This window comes from Pseudopodoces humilis, chromosome 1 (genome assembly GCF_049639895.1).
Source record: "Pseudopodoces humilis isolate 2021_Gansu_Grassland_sample_001 chromosome 1, ASM4963989v1, whole genome shotgun sequence".
Lineage (NCBI taxonomy): Eukaryota > Metazoa > Chordata > Aves > Passeriformes > Paridae > Pseudopodoces > Pseudopodoces humilis.
The window spans coordinates 31,145,600-31,164,484 of NC_142200.1; the positions used below are offsets into that span (position 1 = coordinate 31,145,600).

The 18,885-nt window shown below is 34.6% G+C and overlaps 1 protein-coding gene across 5 annotated transcripts in view; it reads left to right on the forward strand.

The window, feature by feature from the left end:
- The window catches only part of UBE2W (ubiquitin conjugating enzyme E2 W), a 32,250-nt gene extending 14,219 nt beyond the window's left edge, over nt 1-18,031 (forward strand). The window contains exons 2-6 of one of the 5 annotated variants that reach the window (XM_005517088.3): nt 3,949-4,040; nt 7,000-7,102; nt 9,562-9,717; nt 10,861-10,936; nt 15,151-18,031. In XM_005517088.3, the coding sequence (XP_005517145.1) occupies nt 3,949-4,040; nt 7,000-7,102; nt 9,562-9,717; nt 10,861-10,936; nt 15,151-15,164 (441 nt within the window). In that variant the 3' untranslated portion in view covers nt 15,165-18,031. Of the gene's footprint in view, nt 1-3,948; nt 4,041-6,999; nt 7,103-9,561; nt 9,718-10,841; nt 10,937-11,675; nt 12,699-15,150 lie in introns of those variants that run through there. The other 4 variants (XM_088056241.1, XM_088056249.1, XM_088056252.1 and 1 more) reach the window with 4 other exon arrangements.
- The last annotated feature ends 854 nt before the right edge of the window (nt 18,032-18,885 follow it).

Below are 18,885 nucleotides of genomic sequence, written 5' to 3' on the forward strand. Positions count from 1 at the left end.
GTCACTGAAGATTGGAAAAATCCAGGAATTTATTACCAGACATTTTTTTTTGATCTTTAATATCAAGGCAAATTATGTAGATAATTTAGCTGGAGACAAGATAAATGAGGAAGTTCTCTGGCATTTCTGATAGCAATTGTTACTTTTCCATCCTGAACAATTCTAGGGTGAGAGTCTCTATTTGGGAGGGAGCAGTGCTGAGATACATAAAATCCATCAAGGTATAATATAATATCCAATATAATAATCTCCAATATAATGGAGCTGATGGAATACAGGTTCTTCAGGCAGACATAGGGTTAGAGAGGTTGCTGTAAGACAGAAGGAAATAATGCCTTCTGCTGCAACTTGGTTTTGTTTGTGATATTGCTCTGAATCAAGAGCAAATCCAGAAGAGGTGTATGTTTCTTCACCTCTAAATCCCTTCCTTCCCTATCCAGTGAGGAGCTGGGTCCAGCAATTTACCATTAATCAGAATTGCACTGGAATTTCCTATGCTAAATAGATAATCATAGGATCTTTTGTGGATTCCCATATTTCAATATGATAAAATTATTTGCTATAAATTGTTTTCATTATAACACTTACAGTATTAGTCTTTTCTGGGTTACTGAATTTCTGTAACTTAATAGATAAACATTCATTTTATTCTGAATAAGCTCTTTTCAGCTTTATAGGGGAATGGCATAGATTTTTTTTTTTTCTTTTATTGATATTTCCATTGAGAGCTGCGAATAGAGGTCGGATGGAACTGATTATAGAATGTTTTGGATTTGAAGGGACAGTAAAGATAATTTCACTCCAACTCCCCTGGATGTGTCTGTCCAACCAATTCTTTATCCACTGAACAGTCCAGCTATCAAATCTATCTCTGTCCAACGTAGATAGAAGGATGTTGTAGACCATGCCAAAGACGTACCAGAAGTCCAGATAAATGACATCTGTAGCCCTTCCCTTGTCCACTGATGTAGTTACTCCATTGTAGGTCACTAGGTTGGTCAGGCAGGACTTGGCCTTGGTGAAGCCGTGGTGGCTGTCCTGAATCACTTCTCTGTCCTGCATGTGTTCTAGTACAGCTTCTTGGAGGATGTGTCCCATGAACTTCCCAGGCACAGAGGTGAGGCTGACAGGTCTCAGTGTCCTCCTTGTTACCCTTTTTCTGGTCAGCTGGGACTTCACCTGACTGACATGACTTTTAAAATACGGAAAATGGCTTGGCAGCTAAATCCACCAATTCTGCCCAGGAGTGTGGAATGCAGCTTGTTGAGTCCCACAGATTTGTTTATATTCAGGTTCCTCAACTGGTCATGAACCTGACTTTTACTTAAAGTGGGAGGGACTTTGTTCCCTCCTGCTGTCCGTCCACTTGAGTGGTGTGGGAAGAGAGGTTACCATTGAAGACTGAGGCAAAAAAAACCCCAACCCAGTTGTTGAGCACCATAGCCTTCAGCTAATCAACTTTTTCCAGTTGTCCGGGATTTTTTATGGCTGGGAGGGGTTATACCTTCTTTGACTTTCCTTTCCTGGTTTACATTGATACTTATTTGAATTGGCTAACTGGGAAATAATAATTTCTTTAAAAATATGACTGGTTTGATGTGATGCATTTGACCCAAAGTATAAATAGTATTTCCTGCTATTTCTCTGGGTTATGTTTTTTGAATTTTGTTTTGAATTGCAAATGATGAGAAGCAGTATGTTGTCTGTATGTATGATTTTGTGCTGAGTGGACAGACCCTCATGCCAGTGTCAGCAAATGTTTTAGGATCAGAGGAACAGAGCACTTCAGTCTTACTCTGTTGTTCAAGTATACATTTTAATTATTTTTTTCTTTTTGCTACTGGCTTTTTTGTTCAGCGATGACCATAAATATAGTATGTGAGAACCAAAAACCCATGAAACAGGATATTTTTGCACTAGTGAGATGGATAAAATCGTGACTGAGTCTGTGTTAGACTGAAAAGATGGTTGCTGGATAAAGGGCCAAAGGTGCAAACTTGAAATTAGATAATATTTTAAATGTTGGTAATTTGAATTTTTTTTTAGGATACAGAACAGACAAAATTTTCTCTCTTCAAATTACTATCAGACACTGATAGCTTAATGTTTCTGATTTTAATTAAATTCTGATATGTGTTTTCGGCTCCTTTTTATAAGGACTAAGTTGTATAGTTGGTCTACATGTGTAAGTAAATGGATCTACTGAATTATTTGCTGTTCTTATATACATATGTTCTTTGCTATTTTGCAACCAATGTTTCCAGATTTTCTCTTTGGGGGAGTTTGAATTCATTGCCATAAAAGGTTCTCATCCCTGAACTTTTTTAATATTTGTAGTAAAATACTGTATTTGACAAAGTGTACAGGTTGACTGCCTTTGAGGTTTTTTTGATGGTGGTCTGCTCAAGTGCCAGAAAGAGAATTGATTTCAACACATCTCTGCTATTCAAATTAAGGATTTATAAAATGGTTTGTAACTTTGCTCCTTTGCATTTTAATTCATAATAATGGTGTTGGAAACACTAAATGTTTTCCTAATCTGGGCTGAAAGAAAAAGGTAAACACTAGGATTCTAACTTGTTTTTCAGTGTGTGAGCGATGTATACAGCTTATGAAAATGCTAGCATTGGGTTTTCAGTCTGTTTATATTATATCTCAGTGCCAGGTAGGAGCTTTCAATATAGAAGCCCAAGGAAGTTTTCAGGGCTGCTTGAAAGAAAGTTATTCCAGTATTTTCAGAATGTAAATTTTAAATGTATAAGGGTAATTTTTTATGAGTTGTGTGGTTATTGTAGTCTGACTTTAAATATATTTGATGGGCTACTGAATCGTTTCTGTGTTGACAAATCAACACTTCACTTTCCTATGGGAATTTTTCTAAGTTCTGCTAATTAGTGGAAAACAGCTACAAGAGTATGGTAAACCTGTTTTTTAAAAAATGGGATATTGAATGGAAATGAGGTACTAAATCCCCAAATTGTATATTTTTATTCCTTTGGAGTATAAGATCCTTTTGACTAATAGTGTGGTTGAAGTGAACTTATAGATAGTAACCTTAAAATTGTTGGCAGGAAAAAGGACAGTAGAAATGAGAAAGCCTTGAACTTTTTGTCATGTAGATGGCTTGGAAATGAAAAAACGTATTGTATAACTGTTTACATGGAGAAAATTGACTCTGAGAGCAGTGCCAATGACAACATTTCACAGAGGTTGCATTTCCCTTGCCCAGTAGATTGTAAGAAACTGTTCTGGTAGTTGTTATAGAAACAGCTGGTTGCAGTGACCGATTTATCTCTGTCAAAATAGACAAGAATTACCTGAGCTACTGCCATAACACTTTACTCAAGTGCTGTGACTCTGTAGGTTCTAAGATGCAGTTAGTGTAAAGATTTTACTTTGTGTTGTGCAGTCCAAATAGTCTTGTTTTAGTTTTCTGTTTTGTCCTCTGGGATGACTTAGAACAAGGCAAAGGCTTGCACAGATGCCAAATGGAAGTGTCTTAGATTACTTAGAGGAGGAAATTGTGCTGTTAAAGTCTTGTAGATTTAATTATAAATCTAATGATGCTGTGTAAATATGAAATGTTCACTGCTAGGGGTAGAGCTCTTATAGATATTTTTGTAATACAACAAATTCAGTTATACCTCCATGTAGTTTGTAACATAACAACCTAATAATCTTCCCTTTGCAGTATTGCAAACGTAAGTGCCTTTGCATTTTACCCAAAAAGTAAATTTAAAGCTTGTAACTTATTTTGCCTGTGTCCTTTCAGTTAAATTTCTAGGAGCGGAGTCATCCCTTTTTCTCACCCTTCAATTTCACTTTGTTTTTAAATTGTCAAGTGAAACTCCTTTTACCTCTCAAAAATCGATGAAATGTGCTTAAATGTGTATGTTTATTGTTGAAGTTTATTTAGTATTTCAAATATTCCATGCAATTTCTTTATAGAAACGATTACAAAAAGAACTATTGGCATTTCAAAATGATCCACCTCCGGGAATGACTCTAGATGAAAAGAGTGTACAAAATTCAATTACACAGTAAGTATATATACTGTTTTATTTATGGTATCATGCTGAAAAGACTAAATAATGAGAAGTTCTCTTCACACTTCCACCATTTACTCCAAGTAACATTGTGAATTTTGCTTTTAGTCTAGGCAATGAAATACTGTTCTCCTTAATAAGCATACTGGAGTAATGTGTTGGACACTTTCAGGAACAGGGTAGTAAATCTACTGAATTTTTATTAGGCATTTTACTGTCTAACAAACTGTCAATTGGTAAAAGCTTCTGCATTTTTTAGAATAAAATAATTACCTTTCATAGCTACTAACCTCCAAAACTTTTCTAGATTTATTGAAATAATGGAGTAGCTGTTTTAGAGTTCTGTAATATTTTAATAGAATATATGTCATGGCTTTTAATTTTCATCACCTTCTTTCTCTAAGGCAAGTGGAGAAAACTTGCTAAAAAGCAAAGTTGTCTGCGTACACTTGTTTGCACTTTTTTCCCTGCCTTGCTTTTCTCAGTGATTCATGAAATGGGAAGAGAAACATGGAAAATATTCTTTGTTGAAATGGACAGAGGTTGTTCTTGGTATTAATCTGTTTTTTAATTGACAGAAATTCAAAAGATTCAGACTGTGTTGGTATTTTTTTCTTATAACTTTCTTAGTTTCATTATAGAGAAATGTTAAAAGTTTGTCACATGTAAACATGGTTGAGAGTATGATCTCAGACTATATGTTCCGGACTAGGGTATTGATGGAGCAGCTTAAAACATAGAGCTGAATTCTGATGTTTTCACATCTGCATTTTGGGTGGTGGCACTCAGACCATGTTACATGAGTCTTCTGAGGCTCATATATAGTGAGTTAAACACTCACTGCTTTTTAAATGATGGTGGCCTTTGTGATACTTCATGCAGATGAACATGACTAAAATTAAAAAAGCAGTTTTTAGTTTTCTGTGAAAATTAGTCAGTCTAATATTGCAAGTGGTATTCACTTATTTCAACAAAAAACTATTAAATAAAAGTTTAGAGCAGATGGAAAAGGCTGTCTCTGTTTCCAGAGTACTACCTCATTATAATTTCTGCCTGTATATACCTTTCTGCCTTTTATACCTTTCAATACCTTGCACATAAAAACTTCCTATTTACTGTCATGCTAGATTTTAAAACTGTTGCTGTTTTAGAAGCATCCTGTCACAAGTAAAATGATTTTTTTTTTCTCTTTGAGGATTTTTGGTATTAGGTAGCCTGTTTTGAGTTCATTAATCAAGTTACAGTTTGAATTGGTTGCATTAAAAATTTGTGTAGCAATACTTGCTTGGGTTTTAAAGATGTTGAATAAAATAATTGGATCAGTTGATGTAACTGGGTCATTTAAAACATTGAGCAATCTTTTATTTTAAATATACAAAGATTAGAAATTTGAGAAGGCTAAACTCTAAAGCACACAGGAAATATGGGTTCTACTGATTCCTTGACCATAAAAGGAGCAATATACAGGCAAAATTATCTTCTCCTTAGTAAACTATTTTAAAAACTTGAAAATGGAAGCTCTGAATCACAAGAACCAATAAATTTAAGAGTATTGGTGCACTCTGTTTATAACTGTAAAAGCAGAAGGCATAAGAAAGAGATAAGTGATCTGGAGTGCAAATAGATTAAATCGAAAGCATCTTCACAAAGTTAAAATATGAAATGTACTTCATCAGCCTTCACTGTACAGCCGTCACTGTGCTACTGTTGAAGATGCATTCCTCTTGAAGGGTGTGAGAGCTAGCAGTGTATTAAATATGCAGATTTCTCAAGCCAAAAACCAAAACACAGCAATAACAATACATCCAGAAAAAATCCCCAACGAGTGATAAAGGGGAAAATAAAAAATATGCATGACTTAAATACAGAGGGAGAGTATATAGGAGGGTGGAGAGGCTGAAAATAGGATCATCAGAGCTGCCAGCTGGAGATGCTGACTTTTCTGAGTACAGTGCTGTTCTGCAAAATCTCATCTGCCTTCCTTGAGTCGATGTAAACCATATCTGAGTATTTTTGTAGTCTCTTTACCTTATCGTGTTGTTTAGATCTGCAAAACTCCATCAAAACCAAAAATGAGGAAGTGATGCTGCAAAGGATAGTGTTAAGTGGTCAACAGTAGAACTCTAAAATCATAGAAGTTAGATAGCAGAATGTTGCTGTATGTGTTGAATAATATACAAAGCATCTGTTTTTAGCTGTATTAAAAACCCCATAATGCAAACCCAAACCAAATAAAACCCCCACATGCAACACCACCACCCTCTTCCCCAGCAACTCCACCTGTCAGTTACTTCAGTGTTATTATGGTGGAAGGAGCAGAAGCAGAGGAAAAAGAATACTGGTATGTTGAGGTGTTATCTTAGTTACAGATTCAAACTACCCTTTTATTTGCTTTTGTTTTAATTTACTAGGACCTTTTAATTTTTACACTACTAAACTTTTCCAGTTTTCCAGTTTTGATTCCATTAGCTGCAAGATACCATTTAATTTCTGAGTTTTTCACAGATGTAAGTACATGATTTTTGCCCCTTCCCCTTGGTTACAGATTTTATTTTAATAAACTGTGTTGATATTTTCCTTGACAGAAAGGTAGAACAACACAAAAGAGAATGTGTACTAGCTTGTTTCCTTCCAAACCGTTTAAATTTTCAAGCTTTTTTTTTTTTTTTTGGCTTTGTTGTCTCACTTTCCTTGGGACCTGACAGATCTGTGTATAGTTCAAATCATAATTACATTTATAATTTGCATCACTATGTCAGTGCCTGTATGCAAAACACCAAGCTTGTTTTTTTCAGATACAGGCTTGATGTATTGCTCACCTTTGTGGTTGTTGGAAGAGAAGTTAGATGGTGTTGCTGTGATTGATATTTGCTTTGATTAGTCCAGTGCTCCAGGAGTACAGGTATTAATTTTTCAGTACACAATGCTAACAGCTTTTTCCCCTGTTCTTTAGGTGGATTGTAGACATGGAAGGTGCTCCAGGAACACTCTATGAAGGGGAAAAATTTCAGCTTTTATTTAAGTTTAGTAGTCGGTATCCTTTTGATTCGCCTCAGGTAACTGATGCCTTCTTCCTCTCTTACTGCTGCCTTCAGGTTACAGCTGTATGACATGTGCTGAGTGTTGTATTGTCCACATAGCCTAATGTCAGCTTCACTTACTTTAATTTGTGTTAAACACATTGTGCAGATGCCTTTTCTTTACAAATGATTCTGCAGTGAAGTTTAGGGCTCTGATATCTGCTTGGACAGATGAAAGTAGTGTAAACTGGAGGCTCCTTTGATGTTGATATTTGTGTCATGAAATACAGGGTAAAGAAGATCCCCTTTACTGTGATGCAGGAGTGAAGTAAACAATAAACTGCTGCTTCATCCCTTCTTACTTCCAACATATTTTTCTCTGGTTGATTTTTAAGACTCTTGCATCTTCTCTGCTGCCGTTGTTAATACAGCTGAAGAAACACTTGCTTCTGATAGGGATTCTTACAGATACATGAGGTGCTTGAGAGACCTGCAAGATAGTGTTATAACTGAAGTATGTGATACTGTGTTGCTTTCAAGGCAGCCTAGAGAACTGAAGGGACAGCTGAATTTAGAGACTGCAGAACATGGTGTGTACATCCATTCCTCCATTACCTGCGGGAAACATTTCAAAATATGGCTCATAAGAGTAGTGGTCAGCTGTCACCTCTGTTTTTCTGAAAAAGGAAGGAGAAAAGCAAGAGTGCTTTAATTCTTGTCCTGTCTGTTTCAGCTCAGAGTTTAGAAATTATCTCTGCAACTTCTCTTGATGTTAAAACTGGAGCATGGAGCTGTGAGAGACACTTAAGCCATAAAAATGAATTTATTTTTAGGTACCATGATAAACACTAGAATGCTGACTTTTAGTCTTTTACAGAACAAATTGGCCACCTGAACTTCTGCACCTCATCAGGTTTGCAAGGTACTACTTATAGGTGATCCACAAGAGAGTAGCCAATTTAATTTGGTTCCAGGTTGTTCGTCTTCATTACCCAACCTGTGTGTGTGGCTCTGTGCAGTTTATTGTTAAGTAGCAAATTAGATCCATACATCTACACTGAATTTTATCACAGAAAATTAAATTTAAGCACTGGATACTGGATTGTTTTAGATGACTGTAATTTCAGTTTTTCAAACGTTGCTATGCAGTAGGGTCATTCTGCACTACAAATCCTTGGTCATAATTACCTCTTCTGCAAATCTAGTTACTGTGAATTGACAGTTTTCACTTGTGCTGCTTTAATCACTTGGATGTTTTCTGCCTTTAAATGTATGTTGTCTGTCATAGAGTGCATGCTTTTACTCACCCAGTCTGCCTAGTTCAGGTTGTCATTTAAAAGTAGGATATTAGTTACAAGTGAAATACATTGCAGGATTATGAAGGTAAGCCCTTTAATGCTTAAGAAATGCCAGTTTAAAGACCTATGAAAGATCATTCTGCGTCCAGTTTCTCTTACACCTTAGAAACCTGTCTGCCATTTTGCAGATAAATTAAGCTCTCTAATTTCAGTTTCCTGTATGATGAAGGTGTTGCTTCTTGTCATCAGTGAGGAGGTGGGTGTGTTGTGTACATGTTTACATATTTCTATGCATACTTATATAGCTGAAGAAACACTTAAGAAACTACTGAGTATTATAGTTACAAGTGGTAGAGATTTATGATTTCTTTTATTGTATAAAAGGAGTTGGAAAAGGAGTTCAGGAATATAATACTGATATGAAGATTGCAGTTTTACTCTCTTTCCATTGGTCCTGAAAAAAACTTGACGTAAGAGCAGTAGTTGTCAAAATTGCTTTTCTAGCCTTTTTTTGACCGTGATAGTATCTTTTAATAGAGAGGGATTCAGGTTCTAAACGCTTTTCTTCCATATTCTCCGTGACAAATAAAGACTTTTTTATTTGAAGTAATGTTTTAAAAGTATTTCCTATTTGGTAACATACTTTGGTTTCACAAGTACTTTGTTTATAGTTAATAAGATTGACGAATTTTAATTTTATTCTTCATTTTGGAACCTGGATGAGTTGTCCAGAATTTTATTTCTGTTACATCCAGGTTTATAGAAATACTCCTTTTTTAACCTTGTTGTGCTTCTTGCTGTATAACATTGTGGCTTATAAAATCATTAAAATCCAGTATTTTGGCTAGACAGGTATATTCCTTAGGACATGGAAGACTGAAGCTGCAAGACTTTGCACTGTCTTTACATTGTTACCTTTGCATTTTTCTATGCTGTATAAATTTTAATAGAAAATCCTCTATATTTAACCATTTATTTAAGTCCATTTTCACTAGCTATTTAGGCATCCATTGATTATTTCACATTTCACTTAATAGTTTCCAAAACTAAAGTAACCCAACATGGTAAAGTATATTATTTAGTGTAAGTGAAAATGGCAGACCTGCTTAAATAACATTATATTGTTTTCCCCAAACCAATACAGTTTTCTTCAAAACGGGGACTATAAATTAGTTATTTTTGTTCTTCTTTTTTTAGGTCATGTTTACTGGAGACAATATCCCTGTTCATCCTCATGTTTATAGCAATGGTCATATCTGTTTATCCATTCTAACGGAAGACTGGTCTCCAGCCCTCTCAGTGCAATCTGTTTGTCTTAGCATTATTAGCATGCTTTCCAGCTGCAAAGAAAAGGTATGGGCTTTTTTAGCACTGTTGAAGTAGAATAAGTAAAAGTTAGTAATTTTCTACTTTACAAAGTAAAATTTTCATTTCTCAAATTCTAAAATAGGCAAAACTACTGTATCTACATTTCTACTACTGAGAAAATACTAAGCTAGAACCGCAAAATAAACAGTGCAGTAAGTACTTTGCCACTGTTTTCATGGTAACCGGCTTATATATCATTACTGGAAGAGTAGTGGATGGAACCCTTCCAGTTGTACTAACTGTGAAGTTCAATCATGCTTTAGGACAATTCTTTGTAAAATTATCCTTCCTCTAAAGGCAGTGCGGAATGACTAGTGAAATGACTTTAGTGCAGATGCTTCTAACTTTGCATCTGTACTATTTCAGTGAACTTGATAATTTTCATTTCAGGAAAGTAAATGGTGCTAAGCTGCTTTTTTGGCACTAATACCTTAGACCTTTATGTAAAGAGATTGCCCTTTCACTTTTGACCATTTCTTTCGCAGAGGGCTGTCTGTGGAAGTTATATGTGGTCAGAGCTTGTCCATATGTGCTATTCAAACATGCCTATTTATTTTGCATCCCAATTAGTCCTAGTCATATACGTACTCAAAAAACCACCCCAAAATGGCTTTCTATTGTATTCTATCTGTGAGTTTTGTAAATTATGACACTTATGAAGAAAAATGAAGAATATGTAATAAGGATCAGATACCAATACTTAAGTTAATTTTTCCATCCACTCTAAGCTGAGCCTTTGAATGGGAATTGGATGAAATGCATCAGAATTAGATTCCAAACTGCAAAGGAATTTAATTTTGGGAGGTTTTTTGAACAACAGCTGTTTCTTGTGATTTAGTTTCTTTTGTTTGTTTATTGTGTTTTGGTTTTTTTTTTTTTTTTTTTCATTTTTTTTTCTCCCCCTATTTATCATGAGGCTGTTTGATATTTTTTACTATTTTATTTTCTTGGAGTATCTCAAGTAAACATTTGTTACCTGGATCTTTAAGATATATTTCTTGACCAGAAAGGTCTGTTACCTCATTTTCACTGCATTCACATGTTAATCTTTCATAAGCTTATTAAACAGCTCATTTATTACAATACGAGGATTGTTTGATTATTTGTAGGTCTTTTCTTCTGTTGCAGAGGCGACCTCCAGATAACTCATTTTATGTAAGAACATGTAACAAGAATCCAAAGAAAACAAAATGGTGGTATCACGGTGAGTATCTAACTAGGACCAGAAATTTGTAACTTCTTTTCAGGGTGAAGGTAATTAAATTGCAGGAAAGTAGGATAAATGTGTTCAAAGCATTCAACTATTTTTTTCAATTCAAAAAGTTATTTAAATCCTGTTTATGAGACACTCTGCTTTGATTTTTTTTTTTTTCTCTATCACATTTGAATAATTCCTGGAAGGAATTTTATTTGAAGGAAATTTTATTTAAATTTGAAGGAAATTTAAATATGTTTTAAATTGTATGATTGACTTTGAATGAAAGTTCTTGTAAAGCATATCAATACATGACAAGTTTACAGTTTGGAATTGGGGAAAGTCCATCATGAAACTAGGTTTTGCTCTAAACCATGTTTTGGTTATTGTTGTTAATACTTTAAAAATTTATATGTTGTTGAAAAGATAACTATATATTTGTAAACAGCTATGTGTTTTGATAGATTTCCACTCTTAATCAGAATTTCCAGTATGGGACAGTTGACTGACCTTAAAGACTCCTAAAAACTAATAATAATATAGTAATAAGATTCTCCATGGACACCATAAAGAAGAAGAAAAAATAATATTAAAACTGCTAGTGTCTGCAGTGCTAAGTGTTGTGTTGGGGATTTTTTTTACTGTTTTGTTTTGGTTTGGGGTTTGCTTTGCTTTTGCGCTTTTTTCTTTTATTTATATGTGTTCTGTGTCTTGCTTTATACTGTGTGGTTTCTTTCTTCTGCCTCAGCATTTGTCATCTTCCACCCAGAGCTGCTGTTGGCTGTATGTGCTTGTCTTATCCACTCCATTGGTGAGGAAAGAGAGAAGAGGGGGATAGAAATGGGCCATGCTTTGTTTCTCTCCTTTCTTGTTAGCAATGCTTTCCTTGCTTTCCCTAGGAAAATTATGTACAAACAGTAGTTATTGGAAGCACAGGTACTTTGGGAAGGGATATGTCAGAGCAGGTAATACTGTATGCTAGTGTAGTGCAGAACAGTTGATTCCACCATGGCCTCTTGCTGAAGGTTCCACAGTAATACATCCTTTGTTTTTCATGGCCTCCCCACTCCAGGATATGTTCTGTTCCTGAAGTGAAACTACAGCAAGTATTTTGAGGCAATGAGAGTTCATGACTGGAGAGGCAAATTCCAAAGTCTTCACCCTTAAAATTCTTAAGATTCTTAAAAACCCATGGACGGCCCAACAAGAAAAACTTGATAGTTTCATAATACTTGATGAGACCTGTGGGGTTTTGACATATGGTGATGTAACAGAATGAAACTCTGTTTCTCATAATGCAGTAATAGTAACTTCAAAACAAGGCTCAGTAAGAGAAGTGCAGTATGTCATGAGATTTGGTATATCTAAGAAACTTGGGGCCGTTATGTGGTTGTTTTTAAAGCTGACTCCAAGAATAATAATCATCTTGCACACAACGATAGATTTTTCATCCTCACCAGAGTATTCAGCACTTTATTTTCTCTCTCTGTTTTCATGCTCTTGTAATGTGTTTGGTGCTTCTCCACTTCTAGTTTTGGTTTCTCTTAAATGGCAGTTTTGGGAGAGTTTTTGTTAACTTTCTATTTCACTTGCTAATTATTTTTAAAGAGAAACAGGTAAAATTCCATTTATTGGCTTTATCTTGTGATTAAAATGTTTTATCTACTTTTAATTTGTACTAGTCTTATTTTGATTTAGAATAGAAATTTGTAAAAGGAGGACAGTCTGCAGATATTACTTTTATTTCTTCATCATGAAATTCAATTTGTGTTAAACAAGCAAAACGGGAACTTAGTATGAAAAGAAATCTGATTCTGACAGTTGCTGGGTTATTATGGCTCTAAACAATGGCTTACAGTTCATTGAATGGGTATTTTAGTTACTAGGAAGTAACTATGCCGGTTTTTTTTTCTCAAAGTCAGAAAACCTTACCCCTCCTCAAATTCAAAGCAACTTAAAAACCAACCTGAGGCAAGAGAAAGTCAGTTCGTTTAAATAACTCTCACTATCTTGATTAAAAATTCATTGGGCTCCCCACCACCTTAAATTCTTACATGAAAAATAAAATATTCCTGATGTCCACTAGACAAAAATTTCATAAATGATTAGAGTGTTTTCCCTTCCAGTTTTGTGCATGTGTCATTTGCTTCTTTTCTCAGTTAATTTTGTTTCTCCTATGTGGACATAGAACAAGACTGCCCAGGCATAATCTTTAAATTGTCAGTGTTTTCTAAACAGCTTTAAAGAAATGGTATGTTACAGTAAAATGGGAAGTGTGAAAAGATGCTTCTCTCATGTTTATTTTCTGCTCATGCTTCAACTGAATTGTGTCATATATTTAATCTTGTGGTTGAACCACATTTGCCTGGATAAGTGAGGGAAGAAAAAGCATTCCTACCCAGGAAAGAAAACCAGCTGTCCATGGATAACTGCTGTGAGAAATTAAATGCCAGTGTTAATACAACAACCTATGGAAGGAAGTGTGGAGTGGTTCTGCCACTTCTACTGTCAGCTGCTCATTGGACTGGTTTAGCTTTAATGTGACATTGGAGCTGTGTTTTGAAGAGATAGGAAGAAGTCTGTCATATGTATTAATACATGCATTTGAAGGAAAATATTTTTTTCCAGCATGTACCTGGAATTTATTTACTTGGAAGCAAAATAGTCCATGGTTGGGATATAAAGCAAACCCAGATGATCACAGAGTGATAAAGAGGCACTTTAGAGACATATTCTGACATGTAAATATGTGTCTACATTCAATATAGTACAGATTTTAATCTGTCATATCATCCCTGCCCAAACACAGCAGCTTATTCCACAGAGTTATGGGGCTTTGTTTGCTACAAAATTGTCCTTACGAGCCCTGTTTTGAAGCTCCTGAGCTATGATAACTGAAAATATTTCTAGGCTGTCTGCCCTACCCAGTGTGTGTTTCAACTGTATATTGACTTTCCTGCTGAATTTCAATCTGAGAGTTGCTCGTGTTGTGTTAAAGACAGGGGAGGATCCTCCAGATACTGTTTACTTGGGCATCCAGACTGAAATTGGTTTCATAAAGCTGTTGACTTCCTTTTTTGTTTTCAGAAAGTAGATTTATTTTTTTTTGGTGGGGTGGGGTGAGGAAGGGAAAGGCAATGGTGTTTGTTTTCAGTCCGTGCTTCCTTGCTGCTTTTAGGTTTGGAGGTTGGTTTGGTTTTGGTTTTTTCTTAAGTAGGAAGTGTTTTCTCTGGTATTTGGCCTAAAATTTTAATACACTATTTAAATACCCCTTCTCTCTCTCTCTTTTGCATCCTTGTCCATTTTTTTTTTCATGTACTGTAAAAAATTAAAATAGTTATTTTACAAGTAATAGCTTTGATATAATATTTTCTGATGAGAATGCATACTGTTTATGAGGCTACATTTTTTAGGTGTGGGAGGTTACAAGTAAGTCCTTTAAAAATAAGCAGACAGTAAGTTTGCTTTCTATTAACAACTCAATATTTACTGCTAGCAGGTGCAAATATACTGCAGGTTGATGTGTGAAGGAGAATGTTTAAAAGGGAGAGCATTAATATGGAGCATAATGCAGAAATGATAGGCATAGAACATGCATTTTTATAGTAGGTTCTGTCTAATCACACTATCTAAAATTTAGTGTATGTAATTTACTTTCATGTTTAGGATTTTAGGATTATAGTAGTAACCTGTTCTTTTTGCATAATCTGTCACCTATTGTTTTGTGTTGAGTCTTGCTAAATAATATACATATATATATATATACACACATACACATATGAATGTATAAAGGGTTGAGAATGCATCAGAAGCAGCCCACTCTGCCAGGTCTTATCCCTATATATTCCTTATGAAAGGATGTCTTAATTCGGTAACTGTTGTGGATCTGCTCTACTTCAAGGGTGCAAAATGTTAAGCATATTTGATTTTTCATTTTCTTGGCAAGTAGCTTTCTAAATATCAAGCATGGAAATGACTGTCACTTTAATGGGGTGTTTGCTAATACTTATGTCTTTGGGGGATGTATGTGTATTTTGGAAGTTTAATTTTTGATACTCTTCTCCCTGAGTTGTTATTGAACAAAACAACAGAATTATTCAATCAGGGTATATCCTCTGCATGTTACTGTCTATGCTAGGAATTGTTTCTGCCTATAGCACCTTGCTAATTTGGAATTAGAATGTTTATATGTTTTCCATAAATGCTCTTCTTTTATTTTAAAGATGACACATGTTGATGCCACCATTTTGTGATCCTCGTAGCAGAAGATAGTCCTACTGAGAAAATGAGCACTTTGATCATTCAGTCTTTGAACTTTAACCTTTGACTGGAAGTGACCTATAGGCAATGAAGACTACTTCCTTTGACTGCATTTTTACTAGTGTGCATTCTGGGCGCATGTTGATCGCTGGTTCAGTCCATGCAACTGACATGCTTTTATTAGTCATACAGTATTAATGCAGGTGTCCAGAAATGTCAGAATAATTCCATTATTTTTATTTTAAGCTTTTGGAAGAATTCCAGGTCTTCATATATTGTGCAATAACACTGAGCTCCTTGGCGGTTTTGGTGCATCCATTGCCGGCAATGGACATTGTACCAGGGAAAGGTTTTGCTTCTGCCACAAAAAAGATTGACACATGACAGAGCTTATGAAAGTTTTGGATATATTTGGATTATAAGCAAGGGATTGACAGTTACCTTAAATCCAGCCCATTCTTTTATATTTGGATTCTATGCACTGTGAACACAAAACTAGCAGCATAAGTTAACATGCCTAGCTGAAGGACTGTAATAAGATCATTACGTATTTATTAAATTGTTTATCTGCTGTCAAATTGTTTTGACATGGGCGGTTTTCCAAGTGACACTGGCAGAGAGGTACAATGTTATCCCTATGGTGAAATAAAACTACTTTTTGTATATAGTTATTCATATCTCTGAAGCAAAGGTATGAGTAATTTAGGGTATGAGTGATTTAAACAAGAATTTATTTTGGAGATAGAGGATGGCAGTGATATAACTGAATTTGCTGCAGTCCGTAATTGGGCTTGTAATTTGTACTTTAGAGCTTTTTCCAAATAGATTGCACACTGTTATTTCCTGCTAGCCATCAGCATGAGCCCTACTGCCTACACCAATATTTCATTTATTTATGTGTTCGAAAGCAATCCATATAACATTTTTTTGTTTGCATTCACTGTTTCTTTTGTGTTGTATGTCATGTTTGAATGTTACAAAACAATATTTTGATTGAAAAGCTTTGTCAGAAGATATTTTCATGTAAATTATTTCTTTATCTTGTAAGCATCATCTTGTCTTTTAATCCTGTATTATAAAAAAACAAAAATACATTTTTGACAGAGGCTTAAAGTTTTCACAAAAAAGTGTGGACCTTCTTATTTAAGTTTAGACTAAAGTATATTTTCTTAACTTGCTTGACCCACATAGCCATGCCAATTTTTCCAGGCTTTTCTTCACCAAAAAAAGGGGGAAAAAGCCTAAAATCAGACATTTTTCTGTGGAGCAACATTTATTGAAATGATAGTTGTTCTCAGCACTCTTTAATATTTTGATACTGCAATTAGGATGTCTTTTTAGGAAGCACTTTTGTAAACTAAATACCTTTACACATATGCAAAATTTCTATAATTTTTTTTTACTCTTGCCTTATTGTTGCACTCAAAAGTTCAAGCAATTAATGCATGAATGTCTAAATCAAGTAATAGTTTGATGTAAAAACAAACAAAAGAAAAAAAAAATCCCTAAACCAAATTCACAATGAATAACTACAATAAAAACCAGAAAATTGGCTGAAAAGACTGATTAATTTTTTTTTTAATCTGCTGTATGATAGCTGGCGTTTTATAGCCTTGTACATACTTCTCTGTTACCTATTGTTTTAAACACTTTAAAAAAGGTATAGATGCTTAACTCAGGGTGGATAGAGTTTAGATGGATTTGCTTCAGAGAAGTATTTTGTACAGCATCAGAACTGTAGATACTGGCAGTGAAGTGAGGCTACAATATACTTCAGGAACTGCTTTTTTTTTTTTTCTACTGTACTGAAAACATGTCTTGGCCTTTAAAACTCAATGGTAAAATCTAGCTTTGGATATAAATTTGATATGTGTATATATTTTCACAATGAGCCTTGGAAACATAGAATTAATTCTCTTTTAAAAGCCAAAAAAAACCCCAAATTTGTTTTGAACAAGAGAAATACTTATGCTCTAAACTTTTTGTTTAGCAAAATTTTATTGTTGTGAGATCATCACATGTTATTTTTGGAAATGGTTCATATGAAAGAGCAGTAATCTGATATTTAATCTCTATAGTCTTTTTTACTGCTCTGTGTTAATGGAAACAATTAAGAAATAAATGTATGAAAGGTTCACATAATGGATCCTATTAAAATAGTCCACAGGAAAAAGACCTTAATGTGACCAGGTAATGTCTGAAGAAATGGCTTAACTACATCTCAGATTTAGTTATCTTTTCATATAGTGACTTGGAAAACTACAATACATGGTTTCAGAGAAGCTTTATTACATACCATATGTATTTTATTGAAGATGGGTGTTGTAGTGCAAAGCATTATACATTTTATTGACCTGTGCTATCACATGGACTATACTGAAGTTAAGTAACCAAATTTATGCTGCTCTTTAATAAGCCCCACCCCCTATAATATACTTAGATCAAGAAAATGCAAAGTAGATTAGTAAAGAAAGTACCTCAGGTCTTATAGTTTACAGTAGAAATGCCTCATTGGTTCTCTTGTAGATCTGTGGGTAAGTTCACCTATATAGAGAGGGCCAAGACAAAGCTTATAAACCACTGAAGCCCTCAAAATAATGCAACTGTTCTGACAATGTTATGATGTCCTCAAAAAGGGCTTGAATCAGATGGAGGTGGTGCCATCCTTTCCCAAGGGTGACCCTGTGTATGTAACTTTCTTTCACTTGGAATTTCTCACATGGAATGGTTACAGAATTGGCTTGAAACTTGCTTTTATTTTGTGTCAATATTCATGTTGTTAAACACTGTTTTGTGTTTAGTGTCTTTATACTATAACACAATAAATTCTTGTTTTAAAATAGATTGCTACCCTTGAATGGAAATACGTGTGGACCTTTTCATGGTGGAATGCAGAAGCATAGTTCCTTACATTCAGCCACTCTTAAGACAAAGCTGCCACTAATTCTGAAATGTTGTGATGCATATCACAGGAGGAATTTGCATAACACCAAGGTGTTTTCTTGTTCTCCAGAGGGTATCTATTGTAACAGCTAAAAGAAATAGTTAATTTTAAAAAAAATTGCTAAGATGTAATGCTTTCACTTTCACAGATGAGCAAATAGTTCTTTTTTTTTTCTTTTTGCCATTTGACAAGCACTTAAAATAGTTAATGAGAAGTTTCAGGTGCAGAATTCTTGTTTGCCTGCACAAAGAAGTGGTGGGAAGAGCCTTTCTATTATTTTGTCAGCATCTATCAGGACTGTTTAATCAAATCTGTGCCTCATAGCAATAACTGCTTTCAGATTTTTTTTTTCAAGAGATGTCTTCTGCTTTGCAAAAGGCAAGACACTGCATACCTAAAACATGTATTTTTATGAAAAATTAAGTTTTAAAAATCCATATATTTTCTATTGTGAAGGTTTTTCTAAATGTTTGATTTTTTTATTTACTACTATTTTTTTGAAAGTCAGATAAAAACCTAAAATGTGAACTGTATTTAAAGATATGCTTTAAGGAGATCATAAAGTTTGCAGGTCATTAATTAAAGATTTTTTTAAAAGACAGGGCAAGAAACCCTAATTAAAAGATTTGCAAAAATGCAACTGTAGAGTTTCACAATTTGGAGGAAGTCAGTATGGTTTTTGCCTCCTCTGGTAGAGCAATTGAGCATTATGTTGTGTTTGCATGCTCACAAATCCTGATCATCTTAAAGAATA